General features: G+C 35.4%; 5 protein-coding genes across 5 annotated transcripts; 3 read left to right on the forward strand and 2 right to left on the reverse strand.

The window, feature by feature from the left end:
* The first annotated feature begins 308 nt into the window (after positions 1-308).
* Positions 309-1,087, forward strand: LOC106708438. The gene is made up of 3 exons (XM_014499951.2): positions 309-514; positions 718-870; positions 947-1,087. The coding sequence occupies exons 1-3, from the start codon at positions 398-400 to the stop codon at positions 1,085-1,087; spliced, it is 411 nt and encodes a 136-aa protein (XP_014355437.2). The 5' UTR covers positions 309-397.
* Positions 1,088-1,561: 474 nt separating this feature from the next.
* On the forward strand, positions 1,562-3,015 carry LOC106708502 (apoptosis regulatory protein Siva-like). The gene is made up of 5 exons (XM_014500036.2): positions 1,562-1,585; positions 1,699-1,857; positions 2,116-2,264; positions 2,352-2,503; positions 2,826-3,015. Exons 2-5 carry the CDS (start codon positions 1,746-1,748, stop codon positions 2,863-2,865), a joined length of 453 nt encoding a protein of 150 aa, XP_014355522.2. The 5' UTR covers positions 1,562-1,585; positions 1,699-1,745; the 3' UTR covers positions 2,866-3,015.
* A 1,567-nt stretch (positions 3,016-4,582) lies between these two features.
* On the reverse strand, positions 4,583-11,038 carry LOC106708510 (cytochrome b5). The gene is made up of 4 exons (XM_014500047.2): positions 10,778-11,038; positions 7,364-7,452; positions 6,837-6,947; positions 4,583-4,973 (listed from the first exon to the last, which is right to left on the reverse strand). The coding sequence occupies exons 1-4, from the start codon at positions 10,892-10,894 to the stop codon at positions 4,898-4,900; spliced, it is 393 nt and encodes a 130-aa protein (XP_014355533.1). The 5' UTR covers positions 10,895-11,038; the 3' UTR covers positions 4,583-4,897.
* Positions 11,039-11,714: 676 nt separating this feature from the next.
* On the reverse strand, positions 11,715-12,766 carry LOC106708137 (CDGSH iron-sulfur domain-containing protein 3, mitochondrial). The gene is made up of 3 exons (XM_014499608.2): positions 12,543-12,766; positions 12,001-12,236; positions 11,715-11,917 (listed from the first exon to the last, which is right to left on the reverse strand). The coding sequence occupies exons 1-3, from the start codon at positions 12,597-12,599 to the stop codon at positions 11,785-11,787; spliced, it is 426 nt and encodes a 141-aa protein (XP_014355094.2). The 5' UTR covers positions 12,600-12,766; the 3' UTR covers positions 11,715-11,784.
* Positions 12,767-13,101: 335 nt separating this feature from the next.
* Positions 13,102-21,412, forward strand: LOC106708066 (cell division cycle 7-related protein kinase). The gene is made up of 10 exons (XM_045686660.1): positions 13,102-13,327; positions 13,469-13,694; positions 18,651-18,744; positions 19,129-19,271; positions 19,356-19,500; positions 19,627-19,764; positions 19,855-20,063; positions 20,153-20,250; positions 20,334-20,524; positions 20,672-21,412. The coding sequence occupies exons 1-10, from the start codon at positions 13,186-13,188 to the stop codon at positions 20,828-20,830; spliced, it is 1,545 nt and encodes a 514-aa protein (XP_045542616.1). The 5' UTR covers positions 13,102-13,185; the 3' UTR covers positions 20,831-21,412.
* The last annotated feature ends 80 nt before the right edge of the window (positions 21,413-21,492 follow it).

Raw genomic sequence — 21,492 nt, forward strand, 5'->3', positions numbered from 1 at the left:
TAAAATACCTTTTGTTAAGAGGCAAATGGACCTAATTTGTATATATAGCTATAAAATCCGAAAATTCTAAAGAAATCTGAAAATTTTAGGTATTAGACATAATAGAAAAAAATAGTAACAGAAATAGATTCAGTGCAAGAAACTCTCTGTATTTATAAAAAGATTTATCAAAGGCGGTTTTGTTGCAAACCATTGTTATCGATTTGTTCAGAGGTCAGTGATTAACGACCTTATGACCCAATTTTTTTTATATCTACTTGACGGATGACATTACATTTCATAAAAAATTTTTACATTATTTTGCATTCTTGTAACTTTTTTAGTTTTGCCAATTTATGCCTTAATAGCTATTATTTTTGCATAAAAGTATCCCATTTCAGGATTTTTCAGTGAATAAATGGAATTCTTCGGATATACAATGTGTGGTCCACAAAATTATATGAAAGATATATTGAAAAAAGACTATTTTGAACCAATGACGGAAACAGAAGTTAAGGAGTTATTCATGAAAAATGTAATAGTTTTCCTATTTATAAGTACTGCTTTATTGTTTATATGATGACAAATAAGCTGGTTCCTTGTGGTTTCTAAAATAGTGCCGTATATTTCGATACTTTTTATCGCATCAAATTATAAATGAGTAGACCTACTGAAAAAAACCTACAATTGTTTTACAAAATTGCTTCAATTTTAAATTATCTGTTACTATTGTTACAGTTAATGATACATAGCGATAAAGATAATTCTCGCGGATTGAATGGTTTTGCGTACGGTTCATTTGAACGATTTTTGGACATGAAAAAAAAGGGTATGGTCAAACCATTTGGTCCTTGTGATATGTACAGATTTCCTCCTACGTCTTGCCATGAGGTGTGTTTTTCCTTTATATTTCCATTAATTATTTTAATGATACAAGAAATTTAAAAGATGTCTTTTTGTTTTAAAGTTTGGATGGTGGCATTATGACACAGTACTAACTGGGGAAAATTGGTATCAGGTAGTACCAAGGTATCCACAGCCTGTTTCTCCGAATTCATTAATTCTTGACAAAGTTCGGAAAAACAATAAATACGCAACACTGTTTTAGAGACTTTAAACTTATAACTGTGACTATGAAAAAACCATGTATATAGAAAAAGTTAATGTTTGTACATTTTACATGTTTTAAATAAATAAGATTCCTTTTGTTGTATAAGTTTTTATTTTCACCATACCAATGTGTTTTTCTTTTCTCGATTTACATAATATGAACATTTATCTGACGTTCTTACGGTGAAGGAAAAAATCATGATGCAACCTAAATGTGAAATCAACCAGCCCGCACTTAGCCAGCGTGGTTGACTATGGCCAAGTCACCCCTAACCCCTAACATAAGGTAGGCTTCGAACCAATCAGGGACGTATAGTGAATTGTTGATGATGATGATATCGATGAAGTAGGTTTTCTATATATTTTGACAGATAGCAGCGCCTCCCACCTCTCACCGGTTTTAACGAATATTTTTGACAATGGTTTGATATTCGCAATCTAAGCTGAGAAAAAAAAACAGTCAATAATTGAAACGTCACTTATGACATTGACAGTGGTATCTTTAATTTTTTTATATATGATCTTTGATTTGCATTATTGATTATTGTACTTAAAATCTGGCGTTTTTATCTAATGTTTTATAATTTTTTTAATTTAATTCGATTTCAGTAAAATCATTTGAGTAACCTTAAATCAAATTAATAAATTAAAGGGACATGGCTACTAAAAGATCAAACCCTTTTGTTGAAGACTTCATGCCCCAAAGCAAGGTGCATTTGGGGGTAAAGCAATTTAATAACAATGAAGAAAGACTTCAAAAAGTGTACGGTAAACATCTTTTCTATCTTAGAGAATTTTGAACGAGTATATTTATTTTAACTCGGTACCAAGAATACCGATACGGATTTTATCGATCGTGGTATTTATTGAAACCAAACCTTGTGTTTAAAGATCTTGCATGTTTAATAGTGCGTTTAAAATAGACAAAACAGTTTTTTATACTTAATAATTTTTAACAATTACCTTGTGGGTAGTTTATGGGTCATGTGATTGATATGTGCTATTTTGTATGAACTGTTTTTTTAGAAAAGACCTTGGAACTTCTATTTCGCGGAGCCAAAAAGTCATGTCATGATTTTATACGGAATCAAGAAAACAGTGTAACAAATAAAAAAGATGGAATGAAACAACTTGTCATTGGGAAAGGTGGTTTACTTGTTCCATCTGAGCAAAAGGTAAGTAGTTTACCATTATCAATTGTTTGTATGTTTTTTTAACACAAAGAAATGTCACTATTTCTATCATATATCCATTGCTATCAGATTGAAGACAAGCCTTTAGATGTGCGGCACTGTAGCTGTGGTGCGTGTGAGGAGGCGATCTGCAAGTACTGTGAGAGGTCACTGTGCACCTCCTGTCAGCACTACTGCTGCCGCTGCCACAGCTACCATTGTTCAAAATGCTCTTTAATTGGGTAATGCATGTTTTTTGTTAAATAAAAATACCAGTTAATTGAAAACATCAATAAGACCAACTAACATTATATGAAGGGTGTACCACATCACTGGACTCAATTGAATCAGCTCTTGGCTACAGGTGACAATGTACAATTAATGTACTCAATGTCTTTCTGTCAGCGAGGCAAAACAAAATGAAGAAGCACCCTTTTATAAACAGTATTCATTAACCATTTACACTTGTAGAATTAGTTCCCTTCAGTTATATTTTTCGTATTGTACCGTAGTTTGACTGTGTGGTCATCATTGCTGATTCCAACATTTCAAATTTTGTTTCAGATCTGAAGGAGATGAGATTTGTGTCTCATGTTATGGTTAAAAAAAAAAAAGTTTATTAAATATAAATTGCTATGTTAAGCCATATTGTTTATCATCAAATTGCATAATTATAAAATAAAGTTAAATGTAATGATTTAAGGCAATGCATATCACTATTGTATTATTGATTGTGTCTTAGAGAAATTAAAATAAAACAACATTTCACTTTGTATGTATAGTTTATATAAAATATGTCAAAAATAAAACACAACAAAATGTGATCTACAGTTTTATATAAAGAATAGATCATTTAATGGGAAAATGATCACAAAAGTACTGTTCTGTTTAAAGATGATGAAACAATGTAGAACAAAATGCACAACACAAGCCTTAAAGTTTACTAACAATATTTAAAAACAAAATAGCACTGATTGTTTTATTAGGAATGTGTTTATAAAATATGTTTCCTAAATTATATTCAAAATGATTGCGGACAAAGTTCGCTTAAAATAAATATACTTTTGTGCAATAATTATAGTTGTAGTACAATATAAGGGGACAAGTGACACAGCTGCTGCACCACCACCCACCCAACACATGGAAATGTTTGAGAAGCACTCGCGTAAATAAACAAATTCCCAAAGATATAGCTTAATTATTTCAAATTTTCCCTAACATATGAAAAATATCTTATATTCTAGGAAGGAACAATGTTCAAAACAATATTAGCACTTTTCTCTACCTTATTATATTATACTTATATAAAGTGAACAAATTAAACATAGAAATGTAATTATAACAAAATCTTTGTAAATCCAATAAAAACCAATCCACTAAATCAAGCTGTATGAAATGCTATATATTTCTTAAAATATTAAAGTATAGATTTGTTGAGACACAATATCTGTATGTAGGCATTAATTATATCAGCTGAACTAAGGGCAAATTTTATATATGTTGGGTTATTTTTGAAAGTTTTCTATATTTCTTTTTGGTTCACTCTTTAAACATTATTCTTAACAAACACATATAATGACGGAATATATTACGTCAGTTTTCGGTCACAGGAATTATTAGCATAAAGTAAAGTCCGTAAATGTACAATATTACGGTAATGTGTAAATAACGTTAATTCACCTTGCAATGTAAACATTCCAAAAATACAAGCAAACTGTCCGGACAGGGGGGACATCACTGACTACCCTCTCCATGTAAGGAAAAATACTTTGAACGTATACTCAACATTAAATTGATTTAGCATGAACAAGCATACAATTCAAAGAGCTTACTTAATATGGAACTTTTCACAACTTGAATTAAAGTATGTTTTCACTCACTTTGGGCGCAGCCTTTTTTTTTTGATCAAAAAACAGAGTTTAGTAACAAAAATAACGGTACATTGCTAAAGGGATACAATCGAGTGAGGTATATTTCTTGGCAAATCGCTTAAGCTAAAGGCTCGGCTGCGCCCCTCCCACGTCTTGTGTCGTAGAGAGTATCTCTCTTCAGTTCTATTGTTCTTTTATATAAAAGGCACTAACCGCTGCTTCCCGCCTCCTCGACGACGAGGTTTTCTTAACATTCCTAAATGAAACTAGTGAAAACACACGCAGCTCTGAAGACGATTACCGTTCATGTTCACATCTGTGGGCCTAGCTCGAATGTTTGTCACAATTGCCTTCGTATCGTCATCGACAATTATGTCAAAATTAGTATGAGATTTTTGTTGTAATTTACGCCCGATAACAAACTTTGTCGATGACGATACGATGGCGTTTGTCACAAATATTCGTGCTAGGCCTCATTGGACATCGACGGATCATACCACGTCCTAGCGGGTACACACTACACGTTTTTCTAGTTATCCATATTATTGTTAAACGTAGAGTGTTTACCCGATGTCCACCGTAAAATAGGTTTAGTGTAAGTTCAGTAATGTGAACGATTACTACCATTTCAGTTGATTTTTCACCCCGCGATCTTGTTTCCGCACGGTTACGTGAACTTAGCCATAACTGATTCTTAACCCGTAGTATAGCTAGTGGAGCGAGTGCGGAGGTTGCGGCGGCGCGCTGGGCGGGGCTAGGGGGCCACTAGGCGAACAGGTAGCGGTAGAGCAGCGTGGCGGCCAGCGCCAGCGCCAGCGGCACCACCCACGAGCTCCACGCGCTGCAACACACACACACGCACGCGCTGCTTTACACTGCACGACACACCGCCCGCTGCCCGCCACATACATCCCATACACCACGCCATGGCGCTATATCACTAAACTCATCAAGTATAATGTTATTATTATTACTCTTTTCAAATATCTTGGCAGTCGAAGGTCATCGACGCACTGCGTAGTACCCTCTCCCCGCATGCAGCTACAACAAAATCGTGTTCAGCGCAGTGAATTGCGCGAAGTTAGGAACCAGCAAGACAGACAAGGTTTTTTTTAAATAAATCTTTTACAGTTCAAAATTCAAATAACGTGCTTTAGAGTGTATTTTTTATCTCTTGTTCTTGATATATTGCTTTGCAGATATCTTGGCGGCTCTTAAATTTGCGCGAGCGGCTGCGCAGAGCAAAATTTTGGGTGTATTAGGTAGAACGCATCACGCCGATGACCTTGGGCCGCTAAGATATATGAAAAGCATAAAACGTTACGATTTTTTTCAGCAAATGATTACGTGATAAAATGTATTAAAAGGAAAATGATGGAGAAATTGAGCTGTTCCACACTAATCGAGTGACTTTGATGACATCTAGTTGCATTCTGTAATGTATATAGTAATAAATAATAATGATGTATGGATCAATAGATAAGATGTGTACATTGTCACTGGACATGGTATGAGAAAATGTTGCTTGTAATGGGCATCATTAGCATTATACAATTTTGCAACAAATAAAACTTGAAGGAAACCAATTTATTTAACGATGCAGAAATGTTTGCTTCTAATTGTAATGGAAGGTTACAAAATAAAGTGGATGAAGAAAACAAGAATGCTTATGTGTTCTATATGTAATTTATTGACACACAACGTTACAATAACAAGTATATATGTACTTCAACACAAAAAGCAGTGACAGAGCGCTCGCTCGCCACTCACCACTCACCAGTTACATTACTTAGCTTATGACAATCCTATAAACAACTTTCAAGATGTAGCATTTCACAAGCCTACATAACAACTTCATAACAAGAAAAGCGTCCAACAAACCTACATTTCAAGCTTCAAACTTCGTAAAATATAACGTAGTAATTTGTGTGTGTGCGTATACTGTATGTTAAATATAACTACATATATATATATGTGTTGTGACATACGTATGTTATATTGAAGCAGATCTATAAAATCACTATTATGCTTAAACACTAACTTAATTGAAAAAAAAAAAAACTAATGAAAATCAAAAAAAATAATGTAAGATGCGTGTGAAATGGAATGATGTAGTTCCGTCTCTGTCTGCGATTTAGGCCACTTCAGATCTAAATTTGTATATGTAAATATATAAACTATAGGAAGCAATAATTTTAAAGTTAATTAATCTAAAAAATCACAGTAGTAGTAGTTAACATTTATGTAAACTTTTTATAAAATATTCTGTTAAATATATTTAAAAAAAAATAAGTATACACTGAGATCCAAATGAAATAAGGAACTTAAATTAACGTAGTAATATTTCGTTCTATTTTGATACAATCCTCATTTGTATAAAATATGAACAAGTAACACAGCATTTAGTTTTACCAAAACTGCAGTTCGATATCGGAATGTGATAAATTGTTGTAATGTGTGTGTTTTATTCGATGATAACACGATATATTAATGATAAAAATAATCCAACTTTATGAAAACAAATCCACTGAAGGTACATCTTTTTAGCTACTATTTTTACTTCCTATCCATGTAAATACGTTTTTCAAAATAGGATTACTCGTAAGTTACAAGTGTATAGAGAATATGTGGTGGTGCAGGATGTGTGCGGGGATGTGCGGTGGGGTGCGGGGGATGTTTTGTGGGGTCCTAGGAGATTACGCACTTGCCCAGCTCGCGCGGCGTGTCGTTGGACCACTGCTGCGGGAAGGCGGTCTTGTTCTGCGTGCGGTCCGCTTCCACCAGCTCGCCGATCTTGTACTGCTGCATCAGAGACCTGCATCACATACACAAACTCACATTAAAATAATATCAACACAAGTAAGTAAGGAACACAGATTCGGATTACGCAGAAACACATACACAGATTAGATAGAGAAAATTGTATAAAATTAAATGTTCAAAGTGCAATGCTAATATTCTGAGAACATTAATTATTTTTTCAACTATGAACGATATCTGCAAAATATAGGTCGCAGTGATTTATTTTATTGAAATAACTACACTCGAATTTGTACATTCATACACTACAGTATAGCAAAGATAGCGGCCGGCCTTGACGCCCGACACCTGCCCTTCGCCCCGCTTTGGTGAAGTTAATCGTTATATTTATCTGATTTTGTATATTATTTATAACTTTACAAATGAATCGATATGTAAATAACTAATAAGTTTTATAGCAAGAAGTGTCACCTGGCGTCGGAGCTGTGGCTGACATCCTCGAAGGGGTCGGTGCCGTCTTGCCCCGCGCGCTCCAGCAGCACCTCCTCGCCGCCCGGGTGCTGTGGAAAGACACAAGTCACTCACCTAACTAACTCTCTAAGAAGCCTTGCAAATCTCGTTCATCAACCAGCAATGTTGTAAAGCGAATTTTCAGTTAACTCACTTAACCCTTTAGACAAAGTAAGATTCCATCAATGGTGTCGTCGATGGAAAAGTCAACAAACTTTCGATATGTCACGTGCACCTTATTTATTCCTATGCATTGCGACACATTTTGTGTATTCCACTTGTGACATCGCCAATCGAATGTTACGTTGTCTCTCCGGGCTCACATATGATATATTAATAAATATAATCATATTCAAAAATACAAAGACCATCAAATACATCCGGTCTCGCTGATTGTTATCGTAGGTGTTTATCTGCTTATCTGTTTGTATTGAAATCCTTTGCGCCTTGACCAATTAATACAGCGCAACAGACGTTTTGGTGTGCTTAGGCTCGAATGAGACTGTCTTTTTGTGTATCGGCTATGAGTAATCACCTTGCCGAGGGTTAAATAAAAAGGTTGGGGATTAAACATAAAATAAGACATTTGTCCTTTCAAATCATTCACAACAGCATACCATCATCGCTCATCCCGGGCGTGTCCTTGTTTATTATGGCAATCAGATTCGTTCTTAATTTATGAATTCAATTGATAACTTGCGTTCTCGTCAATTAGCAATGGTGACATTAGTTAAACTATGATAACCCATGTTATATATTATAAAACAAGCCGTGTTATATAACAGCGATAGCCTCAGTACCATGGGGGTTATCAGAAGCACTTGCGAATAAATCGATTGAACCAGATCACATCAATGCCAGTGCTGACTGACCCGCGGTATTCGTACGACCCTAACAGTACTGAGAATGCCAATGAACCAATGATGCGACAATTTTGACGTCATATAATTTTAATTCTACAGCTTACACACATATACAATGTAATACAATGAGGTGTGTATAGCACACACAATACTGAAGGAATAACTTTACAATGCTGATATTTGTACGTGACGTATTGCGTACGGAATAAATGAATAAGTTAGTTCGTCCGTGCGGCGCGTCGTCGTAGCATTTGTACTGTTTGTGCACTTCGCACTCGACTCACTGATTACGTATATTGTTATCACTTCTTATTGGCAAACTGAATACATTATAATCACTTTTTTATGGCAAATACATGTACGGTATTACCACTTAACTAAACTACTAACTTACCTTTAAACTAACTACTAGCTTACCGTTTAAAATCAACAAAAAAATCTTAGATAAAACCAGAGTCCTATCGTTTTATGTTTTGTACCCACATACTGTACAATAGCTGTTATAGTGTAATTGTATTATAAAACATATTCGCATATTTCGTAACAGATCCGCTGTGAGGAGTGCAGGCAGGGTCATCGCGTGGTGCGAGTCTCTCCTTTACATGAATAAAAAATGACAAGTCATTGTCGTAAATGTTTTATACAACAACATAAAATTATTTTTAATTAAATATATTATTAGATATTTCTTATTGTATTAATATTTCTTATAACTATTCAAAGTAAGCTGTAGCTTTGTGCTAGGATATGATTTCCAACAATAGTCGAGTGTCAGGTTTCGAACCCACGATCACGTGATCCAATGTTATAAAATGATTTTACTATTTTTAAAGTTAATTAAACTAAAAAAAAAATGATTTGTAACCGCACGTAATATCTAGTGAATACCAACATGGCGTACAATTGAGAATTCAATAAAGCGCGTGCCGAGTGGAATGCGGTGACAATGGCTGGGCTGGCATTGGCATCTTTCATTAAATTTTATCGGAATTTGGCGCTGGCGTGCGGAATGCTGCAGATGACTCTCTAGTAAGGAATAATGGGGTGTCGTTATTCCATATTGCATTCCTCATTAGAGATGCAATGATCAAAGTCTTGCAGAGAAGATTGCTCTGGTAAATCTCATGCATATTGTATTGATATGACAACTTACATTAAGTCCTTAACATTTATGTATAGTGTATACCTACATATAAAATTTTTCATGGTAATTCTATAAACAATTAGATAACATAATCTATAGTTTGTTTTCTATACATTTTCGTCGTCATAGATAAAATAAGCTCAAACTCTCAAAAAGCAGTAAAATATTGCTATCTTACTAATATTTTAAACTTGCTTTTACCCGCGACTCCGTCCGCGCGGAATAAAAAAAAAAAGAAAAAGAAAACGGGGTAAAAATTATCCTATGTCCGTTTCCTGGTTCTAAGCTACCTGCCCACCAATTTTCAGTCAAATCGATTTAGCCGTTCTTGAGTTATAAATGGTGTAACTAACACAACTTTCTTTTATATATATAGATGTGAATGTTTGGATGGATGTTCGTTTGAAGGTATCTCCAGAATGGCTAAACGGATCTCGATGAAATTTGGCATAGATGTAGATCAGTCTGGAGGAATACATAGGCTACTTATTACGTTTTTCTTTTAATTCCGGGCGGAGGGAGTCGCGGGCGACAAGTACTACATATAAACATTAAAATCTATTTTTACTATCTCTATTTTTCTTTTATGCATAACTAGTTGTGTCCGCAACTTCAATCCATCATACAACTTGTTTCCATGTTTAAAAATGCCTATGTCTTTTTTCAGGCTCTAGACTATCTGTGTTCCAAACTCAATTTACATTTCAAGGTTCAGTACTTTTGGCATAAAAAGCGAGCCTGACAGACAGACAGAGTTACTTTGGCATTTATAATATTAAGTAAAGATAAATGTATTTCAAGATATTGATATATTTTGTTGAAAGTAATCATGAGGTTTGTAACAAACATGGTATATCTGTAATTTAAATTTATTGATAAGGGCAAATCTATGAACCACTTCAAATTATACACACATAATTTGTAGTGAATGAGAAATCATACAAATTGGGTCATGCTGACGGCTTCAATCAAACTTGTAAATGCATATTCATGAATACAATAATTGTTGAGCGCAATTACAAGTTAACATTGTAAATAAAATAATATAAAACAACTAAAACACTCATTTTCACTTTTTTTATTCGAAAATATTGTGACCCAAAAAAAAACTTTAAAAGAAAGTAAATGACATCTTAAAGAATATATTTAGTTCAAAATTAATTTTATGAAAATTCGGCATTATTCGCTATTGTAAAGTTTTATCATTTTTTTTTAACTGGGTAGCACTGAAAATTAACATTTTTATACATAAGAGTTCGCTAACCTATTATCTGATATTTTTGATGAACACGAACATTCGTGTTAATGTAAATGTGGGCGCATGATTGAATATGAAAATAACACAACATGGCCAAAGTGCCGACTCACCTCTTCAAGAAACTTTGTCACATCATAGACACCGTTGTGGATAATGAGGATCGCGTCTTCCCGTGTATTACGGGATTTGAGTTCCTCCCGAGTGAACAGTTTGATTTCTTGTTCCATTTTAAAAATAATCGGCCTAGACGAAAGCGCTCACTTCGCGGTGAACAAGTCAAACTCAAAGTAAGAATAATGAAATGAAAAGAACTTTTTACGTGACTGGTGGATCTGCCAACCGAAACCCACTGTGACAGATGGGCAAGGATTCTGACAGCTGACATTGACAACTCACAATTAAAATGCATAGATAATAAGAGGATGCATCACAGGTTATATAATGCTTCACCTTGTAATAGACTTAATTCTCTCCGAGCTATTGTGTAATTTAGTGTCATTTACGCCCATTAGGTCACATATATAGGTATACGCACGTCTCCATATCTAAAGTCTATAAAAGTGTAGTGTGGGGAAGTATTAAAGGGGACAGACGTTGGTAACGCTACGATTAATGTATCACAATGTTGAAGTTCGTAATATAATATGAAACTGTAGTTCTTCTCTTTTTCTGGGGTACAAACTGTACCATGATGCCAAAGAGACGTGCCAAAATTTTGCTCTTCTGTTTATAAGTTAGCTTAAATACAGAAAGCATGCCGACTACCGAAAATAAAATGAGGAGGAAAAGGAATATGATTTGGATGACATCTACAGGTCACATTGAAATCAAAATATTGTGTTGTAAAATAGGTAATTAAATTTTACCTGAATTTGTTTGAAAATTGTTAAAAACTGGCATAATTTATACAAGTAGATACAAAACACACATTTTTTAGTTATGTTGTAGGATACAAAATAGTAACATATGCACTTAATAAGGCACTGTTTTTTATTTCTATGTTTCTTAAAATATTGATATATAAAATATAAAAATAAAATAAACAAGATACTTTAAGATATATTTCCTCTATATGTGACTAAAACAACATTATTCCTACAATCCATCACACTATAAGCTAAACTTTGATTGTAGTAGCCTCTTGAATTTCTTTCTGCTTGTGGGTGCCATCACAAAATGGACGATTTTTAGTCTGTTTACAGTTGCACAGCCAGTACTCTTTTGTTTTATCAACAGTAAACCTGATGGGCCTAGAAAAAAATTAACTGTGTGATTATATATTACTAAATAATGTTTGGTCTCCAAAACCAAGTTTTAAAAAAAAAAAATTAACCGTTGAGTAATTTTTAAAAACACATCCTTATGAGTGCCATCACACAGTGGCTGAGATTTGGAGCGGCCACATAAGCACCAGTGGTAGGTCTTCCCTTCCTCCAGGGTTAGCTTAAAGGGTTTGCGGTCATAAACAATTCCACTGTCTTTTTGATCATCAGCCGAATACACAGATGCCAATGGATTTTTAGGAATTTCTGGCTTTGGTGCTTTTGTCACATAATTAGCCTGTGTCAACTGTAAAATAGAATTGAGGTTCTAAAGTATATAAAGATTAGAAACTAAACAATTATATTTAAAGTGGTTTATGCATTTTTTTAGCGCTAACAGTTCATATTTTTTTAGTGTCAAAGATTTCAAAATTATATCTCGAATGCAAATAAAAAAGAACATTTAAGGTTAACAGTTAATTCTATTATAAACTTTATTAGTCAGACTATATGTAACATGAAATGAAATAAACAAAATGGAAACAACGCATTTCTTTCGACATACTCAATAATAATTGATAACTGACAAAAATTACATTACTTTCAGACTAACCTGTTTATTTACTAACCGAAGCGAACTAATTAATCTGATACTCCTATTCGCATACATTGTAGTCTTATTTGTGATATCCTAATATAGGTAATTACCGCATACCACTATCAAGACTAAGAAAATGAGAAATTACGATAAAATATAAACAAACGATTTTTTTGACTTGATTTATCATTTACCAATTGAGTAAATTATGATTATGCCAGACACAGACAAAGAGTATATAAAAGTTGACATACGGTGAATTTGACAGACGTAGAAAATAGTAAGATGTGTAGAAAACAAAACTTACTTAATTTTTATTCAAATCTCTGTTTCATATTATAATAAATATTTTTTAATCAATACCAGAGGGCTTATTGGCATGAATATTCGTGAGAACGTTTCCGTATCATCATCGACAAAGGATTTTTGCAGCGGCCCTATCGAGCGTAAAGTCGTATGCGTAAAATATATTTGGCATGTCACTAAATCACTGACATTGACGTTTTCTTTTTATTTTTCACATGTTTTTCGCTTTTGATTGTTTTAGTTTTTATAATTTTTGAATAATGATTAAGGTTATTGATATTTTATAAGTTAAATAATATAAAATCGTGTCGCATTGTTTAAAAATGAAATATGAAACTGTTTAGTTGGAATAATGTCCCGAATAAGAGGAATTGAGACAAAAATCAAAGTACAGAAAGATGTGTTTCAAATTCAACAAGGATTTAAAAACGGTTATGCTAATGCGATTAGAAAAAAAAGCGATGACGACTCTTTTGATAAAGACGATGCAGAGAGTGAGTACCATAATTATATTTTGTCGATTTTCGTTTAGCATAGTAACTATATATCTATCTTTTATAACATGGATATTTTATAGATTGAATGACATTTAACTTGGCATTTTATTGCTAAATGTGAATATTATCATTATGTAGAACATCAGATAGATGAGCTGCTGCATAAGCTTCCAGCTTTGGACCAGATATTTGAAGTCCACCGCAAGATCGGGGAAGGAACATTCAGCTCAGTGTACCTGGGCTCCTTGCGCCGGCACTCTACGCTGCCGGCCGCCGACCGTCGCTGGTTCGCCATCAAGCACCTAGTGCCCACTGCACATCCTGCCCGCATAGAGCATGAGTTGCGCTGCTTACAAGATATAGGGTAAATATAACTTTTTTCAGTAGTATAACAAAGTCAATGTACTAGCAATGCTAGAAGGCAAGTGGAATAATACTTGTAGTTTTGTGATATCATAATTTTATATGAAAAAATGTTAAAAATGTGTATAATTTTCATTATATTCATTGTATCTTTTAACAAACAAACTTTAATAGAGGGCAATATAAGAAATAAAGGACAAAAAAAAGTTATGAAATAATTAATTTAATTATGAATGAATAATTAATTTGGATGTAAAATTTGTTTCAAAAGGTAATTGTTAGAAATAAAATTGTGTACAATGTGCTTGTATAATTTGATGTTATATTTTGGGGGGATATTAGTTTTCAATTTATACAGTACATTATGCAATGAATGAAAGCTTTAAACTCTTGAAATGGTAGATGTGGCTAATGGGATCACTTTCAAACCAAAAAGACACTTAAGGACTGATTAGAAAACAATTTATTCCAACTTAAACATTTTGAGTTTAATTTAGATGATACAGTCAGCTTCATAAATATAGTGGCAGTCAAGATATCCAAATATATAGGAACACCTAAAGTGATCAATTATATAAGTACAACCAAAGTCATCAAATTAATTGAAGCATCCACTCTGCTCAAAAAGATCGAAGCGTTCACATCGTCATATATATGAGTACATTCAAAGTGCCCATAATTATAGTAACAGACAGAGCGTCAATAGTAACGAAGCATCGAAAGTATGCAAAAATATCGTAACATTAGACAAAATTGAACTCTATCTCTATTCACTTAAGATACACTTTGAAATATACTACGTCTGTTAAATTCATTTGACATTTTATAATCCAAACATTTTTTTGCTATTTACTACAAGTTTACGTCCCGCATGACAGATACTAGATAGATAAGCAATATCAAATTTTAATTTGTCACCATACATGCCAGTTTGGCCTTACGGCTTAACTGTTCGCTGTAATACGCAGTTTTGGCGATTCGAATCCCAAACTTTTTTTTACATTTTTTAAGGTTTTTAATTTTATTATCAAAGCGTTATATAAAAAACAATTTCAAACAAAATTCACTCAAAAGTAACATAAAAAAACAATTTCAAACAAAATGCATTCAAAAGTACCATAAAAAACAATCTCAAACAAAATACACTAAAAAGAAACAAAATAATGTCATGAAAACTTCTTTCTTTCTTTCTTCTCTCTTTCAAAAACCCTCTAAACTCTAAAGAAAGTTCTCTTCTTTCTTGTAACATGTCTATATTGTATAATTATTGTTATTTCGCAGTCGGTGTCGGCCGAAGTAAACAGGTGACATTTTATATTTGAGATGTATTAGACATACTTACGTTTATGTCCCTACTTAGGCCGAAACCGACTCCAAAATAACAATAATTATACAATATAGACATGTTACAAGAAAGAAGAGAACTTTCTTTAGAGTTTAGAGGGTTTTTGAAAGAGAGAAGAAAGAAAGAAAGAAGTTTTCATGACATTATTTTGTTTCTTTTTAGTGTATTTTGTTTGAGATTGTTTTTTATGGTACTTTTGAATGCATTTTGTTTGAAATTGTTTTTTTATGTTACTTTTGAGTGAATTTTGTTTGAAATTGTTTTTTTACGTTACTTTTGAGTGCATTTTGTTTGAAATTGTTTTTTTACGTTACTTTTGAGTGCATTTTGTTTGAAATTGTTTTTTTTAAGTTACTTTTGAGCGCATTTTGTTTGAGATAGTTTTTTTTTTGTTTTGAAGTCGGCTATTTTTTTTTCTTAAAATGTTTGTTTTATTTCTCAATTTTTAGTGAATTTGAAGTTTAATTACAAATTTCCTTAATACGTATAAGGACATAAATAAGACAAATAAAGAAAAGGACTTTCCTATTTAATATGTGTGTACTTCAATTCAAAAACTAATTTAGAATACACCAGATAACCACTTATCCTTTAAACAATGAAATAATTATCAAAATCGGTATACAAATTGAAAATTAACGAACTAATACATCGTAGCGTGCCTTTAATTTTGTCCAGCCGCGCGCCGCAGTAGCATTTTTCGAATGCGCGTAGTTTTTAATAATTTAATATCTTCCAAACTATTGATCAGAATTACATAGTTTAAAGGCTAATGTAATCTGCATTTAATACTCTAGCCATCAAACATATTTATTTGGATAAGGATTCATATCGAATATAATATAATAGCGCCGTAAGCTTACGACGCTGTTTTTCGTGTGCATTTTAATCGAAGTTTGTTCACAATAACATGGTTTTTGTGAGACATCCATAGATGATAGATATATGCCACCGAAGACTGTTATTTAGCAAATTTAAGGATCTATAATTACTCCATACATCATTTTAATGTAGGTCATATAGTTTGACCTACGTAAGCCCAGAAAGCAAATTTGTGCTATTCATTGTAACGCGATGTAGCATTTTTCGTTTCCGCGTAATTTTATTCTTACGATATCTCCTAAACTATTAGACAGAATGATATAGTTTCAATTGCAAATATAATCTACATTTAATTCTCTTGATAATGAACATATTTATTTACATAAGGGTTAATACTGAACTTGAATAATAGCGTCGGAAATAGGGCATGAATTTAATTAATGTTTCTAAAGAAAAAAATGGTTATTGTGAGAAAACTATAAAAGATAGATATATGCTATCGCGGACTTTTATTTAGCACATTTAAAGAGCTACAATTCGCCATACATCATTTTTATGTAGGTCCTATAGTTTAGCCTACGTAAGCGCTGAAAGCAAAAATGTCCCTAATTTCCGCAACAAATTTTGAAGCTATATTCAAAATCTACTAGTCTTCTAGTTATTTTAAAAAAAAAACAAAAAAATGGGACCCACCTGCAAGCACTTCCTTTCGATTAAAATAATTTTTATCAAAATCGGACCACCAGGGGCCGAGTTTCGCGGTAACACACATAAAAAAAAAAAAAAAAAAAAAAAATACAGTCGAATTGATAACCTCCTTCTTTTTGAAGTCGGCTAAAAATTGAACTTTATCGCAACAATTATTGGTTACAATAGTAGTCGAATACGACATCTTTAAAAATTAAGGAACCACAATATTCCTTGTCCCTGTTTTTAACCGAGTCGTCATTAGCATGTTTTTTCATTGTTCACGTTTGTTCTTGTAAGTTTCGTCATTTAATTCCGCGCGGACTATGTCACTGGCGACATCGAATACGTGTAATAAATCTATGCTTGGAAAATTCTACTGCAACCGGACTGAAGATACCTAACAGTAAGAGAAAAATAATTTGATACAAATTGTCAATTAATTTAACAGAATTTGTATACTTACAAAGTGTATTTCAAGAATATGGATATACGAGTAGAATTCAATTTCAATGACCGCAATGACAAGTGAAAACACTCTCCGCCCACTCGCTTTATTCCGAGATGGCCGAACCTAATCGTTATTAATTTTATATAAATATTTAATACCCCAAAAATTAAAATTTAAAATTGTTTTTGTTAAGTAAAAAACATATTCTAAGTACATTACCAGATTTTTCCTTTTCATTAAAAAAAAAACAAGCTCTATATGTGATTGATAATATTGAAAAATAAAAACCTTGTAAGCCTGGGATTCGAACCATTAAACTTACGTACTGCGGCGAAAATAGTAAAACATTGAAACTAGCACATATTGTGACAGAGTAAAATTTGATATTACTTACTAGCTTTTACCCGCGACTTTGTCCGCGCGGAATAAAAAAAATGCTCACAAGATAAAAAGTTCCTATGTCCGTCTCCTAGTTCTAAGCTATCTCCCCATCAATTTTCAGCTAAATCAGTTTGACCGGTCTTGAGTTATAAACAGTGTAACTAACACGACTTTCTTTTATATATATAGACAGATTAGGTATCTGTCATGTATCGTCAATTTATAAATTTTAAACTTTATAATAATAAGAAGAAAAATGTTGGGTTGTCCGATAAGTTCGTGCCCATTTTAAGGGAAGTTTTAAAGGCCCTTAAGTTTTGGAATACGTCTTTTAAATTATATTTGTTCGATTTTATTGCAAAACGTCTTATGTATTTCGGCAAAAATTAAGTGAATCAGTTTTTATAAAACTGATAGAAATGAACGAATCGTGTCCTACCATTTGTCAAAATATGGCTGAAGTTATCCTCGTTTATGTACTAGCTTTTACCCGCGACTCCGTCCGCGGGGAATAAAAAATAGAAAACGGGGTACAAAATTATCCTATGTCCTTTTCCTGTTTCTAAGCTACCTGCCCACCAATTTTCAGTCAAATCGATTCAGCCGTTCTTGAGTTATAAATAGTATAACTAACACGACTTTCTTTTATATATATAGATGTGTTATCTAAACATGTCATATGTTTTCAATAATTGTAATATATTCGGGTCTATTCTAAGCTACCTATTAAAAATCGGAACGAACTTATTAGACAACCTATTATGTTGATACAAAGCGTCAAATGAATTTAACAGAAGTAGTATATTTCAAAGTGTATCTTAAGTGAATAGAGATAGAGTTCAATTTTGTCTAATGTTACGATATTTTTGCATACTTTCGATGCTTCGTTACTATTGACGCTCTGTCTGTTACTATAATTATGGGCACTTTGAATGTACTCATATATTAGACGATGTGAACGCTTCGATCTTTTTGAGCAGAGTGGATGCTTCAATTAATTTGATAACTTTGGTTGTACTTATATAATTGATCACTTTAGGTGTTCCTATATATTTGGATATCTTGACTGCCACTATATTTATGAAGCTGACTGTACAAGATCATTATGAAATATATATATAAAGGTTAAACAGTTATTTCAGATTACTAGACATGTTTCTTCTTTAAGTATTTTAACAGAATTAATTATGTCATTATGACTTACTTCAATCTGACCAAAAGATTACCAACCAACATAAACTGTATTTTAATGACTCATTATGTATTTTCAGGGGCAAGCACAATGTAATTGGTGTGGATCTCTGCCTGCGACACCTCGATACCATTGTGTTCATAATGCCTTATATACCTCACAGGAAGTTCTCAGTAAGCATTCTCACTCATGAAAAAATTTACTACGTAAAATTAACTCTATATATTTTTAGCACACAGACATGAATAATCTATAAAATATAATCTAAAAAAAAAAGATTTCTTGTCATACAACACATCACATGTCTGACTACAGGGTTAGGTACCTCAGCAAGCCGAGTTTGCTCCAGGAGTTCACCAACTTAAAGGTGTTGCTGGAGCTAGTTGGTGAACTGAGTTGGCTGGAGTGAAGAACATCTTACCCTCAAGCAAAATACACGTCAATCATGCAGTTTAGGAAAGCATAGCATTCTAGACTAGACAATATTCATATTTAGACTAAACAGTATCAAGTTGAATGATTAGTGCAATAATGAAGAATGGGGTGTTGTGTTGCAGGAGTACGTGGGCGAGATGGACTGGGAGGAGCTGCGGCGGTACATGCGCGCGCTGCTCGAGGCGCTGCGCCACGTGCACTCCTTCGGCATCATCCACCGCGACGTCAAGCCCAGCAACTTTCTCTACGACAGGGACAACAAGAGGTCACCTATCTCTGCTGGCGGCCCAACTATACATGTCTCCTTGCAGACATAGATTACATTTTATATAGCATATTTGATCAATAGATACTTGCTGGTTGACTTTGGTCTGGCGCAGCGCGTGTGCGTGTCTCCCGATGAGCCGGCCGCGCCCCGCCCCGCCTCAGACCCCGCCCAGGACTCCGCCCCCACGCTCGCGCACTCCAACAAACGCACAAGGGACCAACTAGAGGTATGTATCACTTGACTATATTAAAAGTTGATAGATTTTACATATCGCAATACGTATTTAAATATGATCTAAAAGGGTACTGAGATGCACTTATAGAGTTTACATCTCACCTATATTTTCTTACAGGACGATTCCTCGCCAGGAGCGAAAAGAGTAGCCCTCGATCTCACCGTGGAGTCTAAGAGAGTCAACGTCAGCACCGATCTCTCTAAGAAACTAACGGGACCTTCGAAGGTCCAATTACCGAAGGCTGTGGCTCTAAAGGTAATTATAAACAGTTAGTGGTGTTCAATGTGCGTAGTGTAGTTGTGTGAGGTGCGAGGTGAGAGTGGTGCGTGTTGCGTGTGCGTGCAGCGGGAGGCGGCGACGTGCGCGTGCGCGTGCGCAGGCGTGGGCGGGGTGTGCGCGGGCGGCGGGTGCGCGACGCGGGCGGTGGCGCGGGCTCCGCGGGCCGGCACGCAGGGCTTCCGCCCGCCCGAGGTGCTGCTGAAGTGGCCGCGGCAGAGCGCCGCCGTCGACCTGTGGGCCGCCGGCGTCGTGCTCGCCACCGTCCTCCTCAACAGGTGCAGTGTGCTAACATACAACTTATACGTGTGTATTTCTCGGCCTAGATACAAATACTTGTTGTCGATTGCAATAATGTTTGTCGCAGGTACCCGCTGTTCCGCGCTGCAGACGACGTGTCAGCGCTGGCGGAGGTGACGGAGCTGCTGGGCACGGCGGCGGTGCAGCGCGCAGCTCACCACCTCGGTACGTGTCGCCTCTCTCGTGTCATTGCCTCATGACACATGACACATGACACTTGTCTCACACGAGGAGCGCTTCGGCGTCAGGTCGGCGCGTGGTGACGTCGGTGCGGCGGCCGGGCATGTGCCTGCGCAAGCTGAGCGCGCACCTCCGCGGCGCCGCCCCGCCCCGCCCGCCCAGCGCACCGCCCCGCCCGCCCTCGGCCCCGCCCCGCCCGCCCTGCGCGCGCTGCCGCCGCCCCGCCGCCCGCTGTCTCTGCCCCGACGAGAACGTATCGGTACGAATATTTTTTATTATATTTCACGATGATCATGAAGCACATTAGAAAAAAATCAAAATCTGTAAACTAAATTTGCACATTACTATTTTTTTGTAAATTTAATATTAAAATATATGAGAATAATGATAATGTGTCGGACCGCAGGCGAGCAGCTTCGAGGCCGGCAAGTGGGTGGCGGGCTTCCCGGACAGCGCCTTCGCCCTCGCCGCGCACCTGCTGGAGCCTGCGCCCGCGCAGCGCCCCTCCGCCGCGGCCGCCCTGAGCCACGCCTTCCTCGCAGACCCCGCCCCCCACACTACATGACACCTCCCACCGCGCCGTACTATCTAACAGTTTGCTGCAATGAAGTAATTCGTGAGAAAGACCTACGAATAGTGTGTGGTTTATTTATTTGTTACAATTGTATGAAAACGATGCCACTGTTTTGTCGTAAAAAGTTAAAAATATTCTCGGCGGGTCCGGACCGATTGAGTTTCCACTAAAACTTTATTTTATTCAAAAATTATACACGTCTGAACTAAAACTGGAGCTTCAGGTGCCGCGCTCTTATCAGATAATCGTTCCTATTATTCTAAGATACATTTTACCGAGATGAAATAAGATGATGGTTCTATATCTCGGCGAGGCTATTTTTAGTTTGTACTGTACTTATTTCCTTATCGAGTTACCAAATAATTACATATGAAGCGGGCGAGCGTCGCCGCCGCTGGGTATAGTATTAGATTAGCGGTTTGTTCGCGCTCGAGTCTTGTGCGCGTTTATTCTCTGGCTGATGTCCGCGCGCCACTCTCAATCTTCAATCAGTTCACCAAATGGATTGAGAAACTTAGTCTTACTTCCTAAAGTTTGCAGTTTATACTTGTTGTCGATGTTCTGGATCTGTCCGGGGGGCGGGGTGGGGCGGGGAGTGGGGGGCGAGGGTGAAGGAGAAGGCGAAGGGAAGCAAGTTTGTACGAAGTGCCTTG

Source organism: Papilio machaon, chromosome 3, assembly GCF_912999745.1.
Source record: "Papilio machaon chromosome 3, ilPapMach1.1, whole genome shotgun sequence".
Lineage (NCBI taxonomy): Eukaryota > Metazoa > Arthropoda > Insecta > Lepidoptera > Papilionidae > Papilio > Papilio machaon.

Coding starts and splice junctions, on each gene's coding strand:
- LOC106708502 (XM_014500036.2), top strand. CDS start 1,746: ATGGCTACTAAAAGATCAAACCCTTTTGTTGAAGACTTCATGCCCCAA. Junction 1,858..2,115: donor AAGACTTCAAAAAGTGTACG/GTAAACATCTTT, acceptor CTGTTTTTTTAG/AAAAGACCTTGGAACTTCTA. Junction 2,265..2,351: donor TTGTTCCATCTGAGCAAAAG/GTAAGTAGTTTA, acceptor CATTGCTATCAG/ATTGAAGACAAGCCTTTAGA.
- LOC106708137 (XM_014499608.2), bottom strand. CDS start 12,599: ATGTATGCGAATAGGAGTATCAGATTAATTAGTTCGCTTCGGTTAGTA. Junction 12,237..12,542: donor TTCGGTTAGTAAATAAACAG/GTTAGTCTGAAA, acceptor TCTATTTTACAG/TTGACACAGGCTAATTATGT. Junction 11,918..12,000: donor TTTTTAAAAATTACTCAACG/GTTAATTTTTTT, acceptor ATTTTTTTCTAG/GCCCATCAGGTTTACTGTTG.
- LOC106708438 (XM_014499951.2), top strand. CDS start 398: ATGGAATTCTTCGGATATACAATGTGTGGTCCACAAAATTATATGAAA. Junction 515..717: donor AGGAGTTATTCATGAAAAAT/GTAATAGTTTTC, acceptor CTATTGTTACAG/TTAATGATACATAGCGATAA. Junction 871..946: donor CTCCTACGTCTTGCCATGAG/GTGTGTTTTTCC, acceptor TTTGTTTTAAAG/TTTGGATGGTGGCATTATGA.
- LOC106708510 (XM_014500047.2), bottom strand. CDS start 10,894: ATGGAACAAGAAATCAAACTGTTCACTCGGGAGGAACTCAAATCCCGT. Junction 6,948..7,363: donor AGCCACAGCTCCGACGCCAG/GTGACACTTCTT, acceptor TATGTGATGCAG/GTCTCTGATGCAGCAGTACA. Junction 4,974..6,836: donor ACGCCGCGCGAGCTGGGCAA/GTGCGTAATCTC, acceptor TGTGTGTTGCAG/CGCGTGGAGCTCGTGGGTGG.
- LOC106708066 (XM_045686660.1), top strand. CDS start 13,186: ATGTCCCGAATAAGAGGAATTGAGACAAAAATCAAAGTACAGAAAGAT. Junction 13,328..13,468: donor TGATAAAGACGATGCAGAGA/GTGAGTACCATA, acceptor ATCATTATGTAG/AACATCAGATAGATGAGCTG. Junction 20,251..20,333: donor GCGCGCAGCTCACCACCTCG/GTACGTGTCGCC, acceptor CTTCGGCGTCAG/GTCGGCGCGTGGTGACGTCG.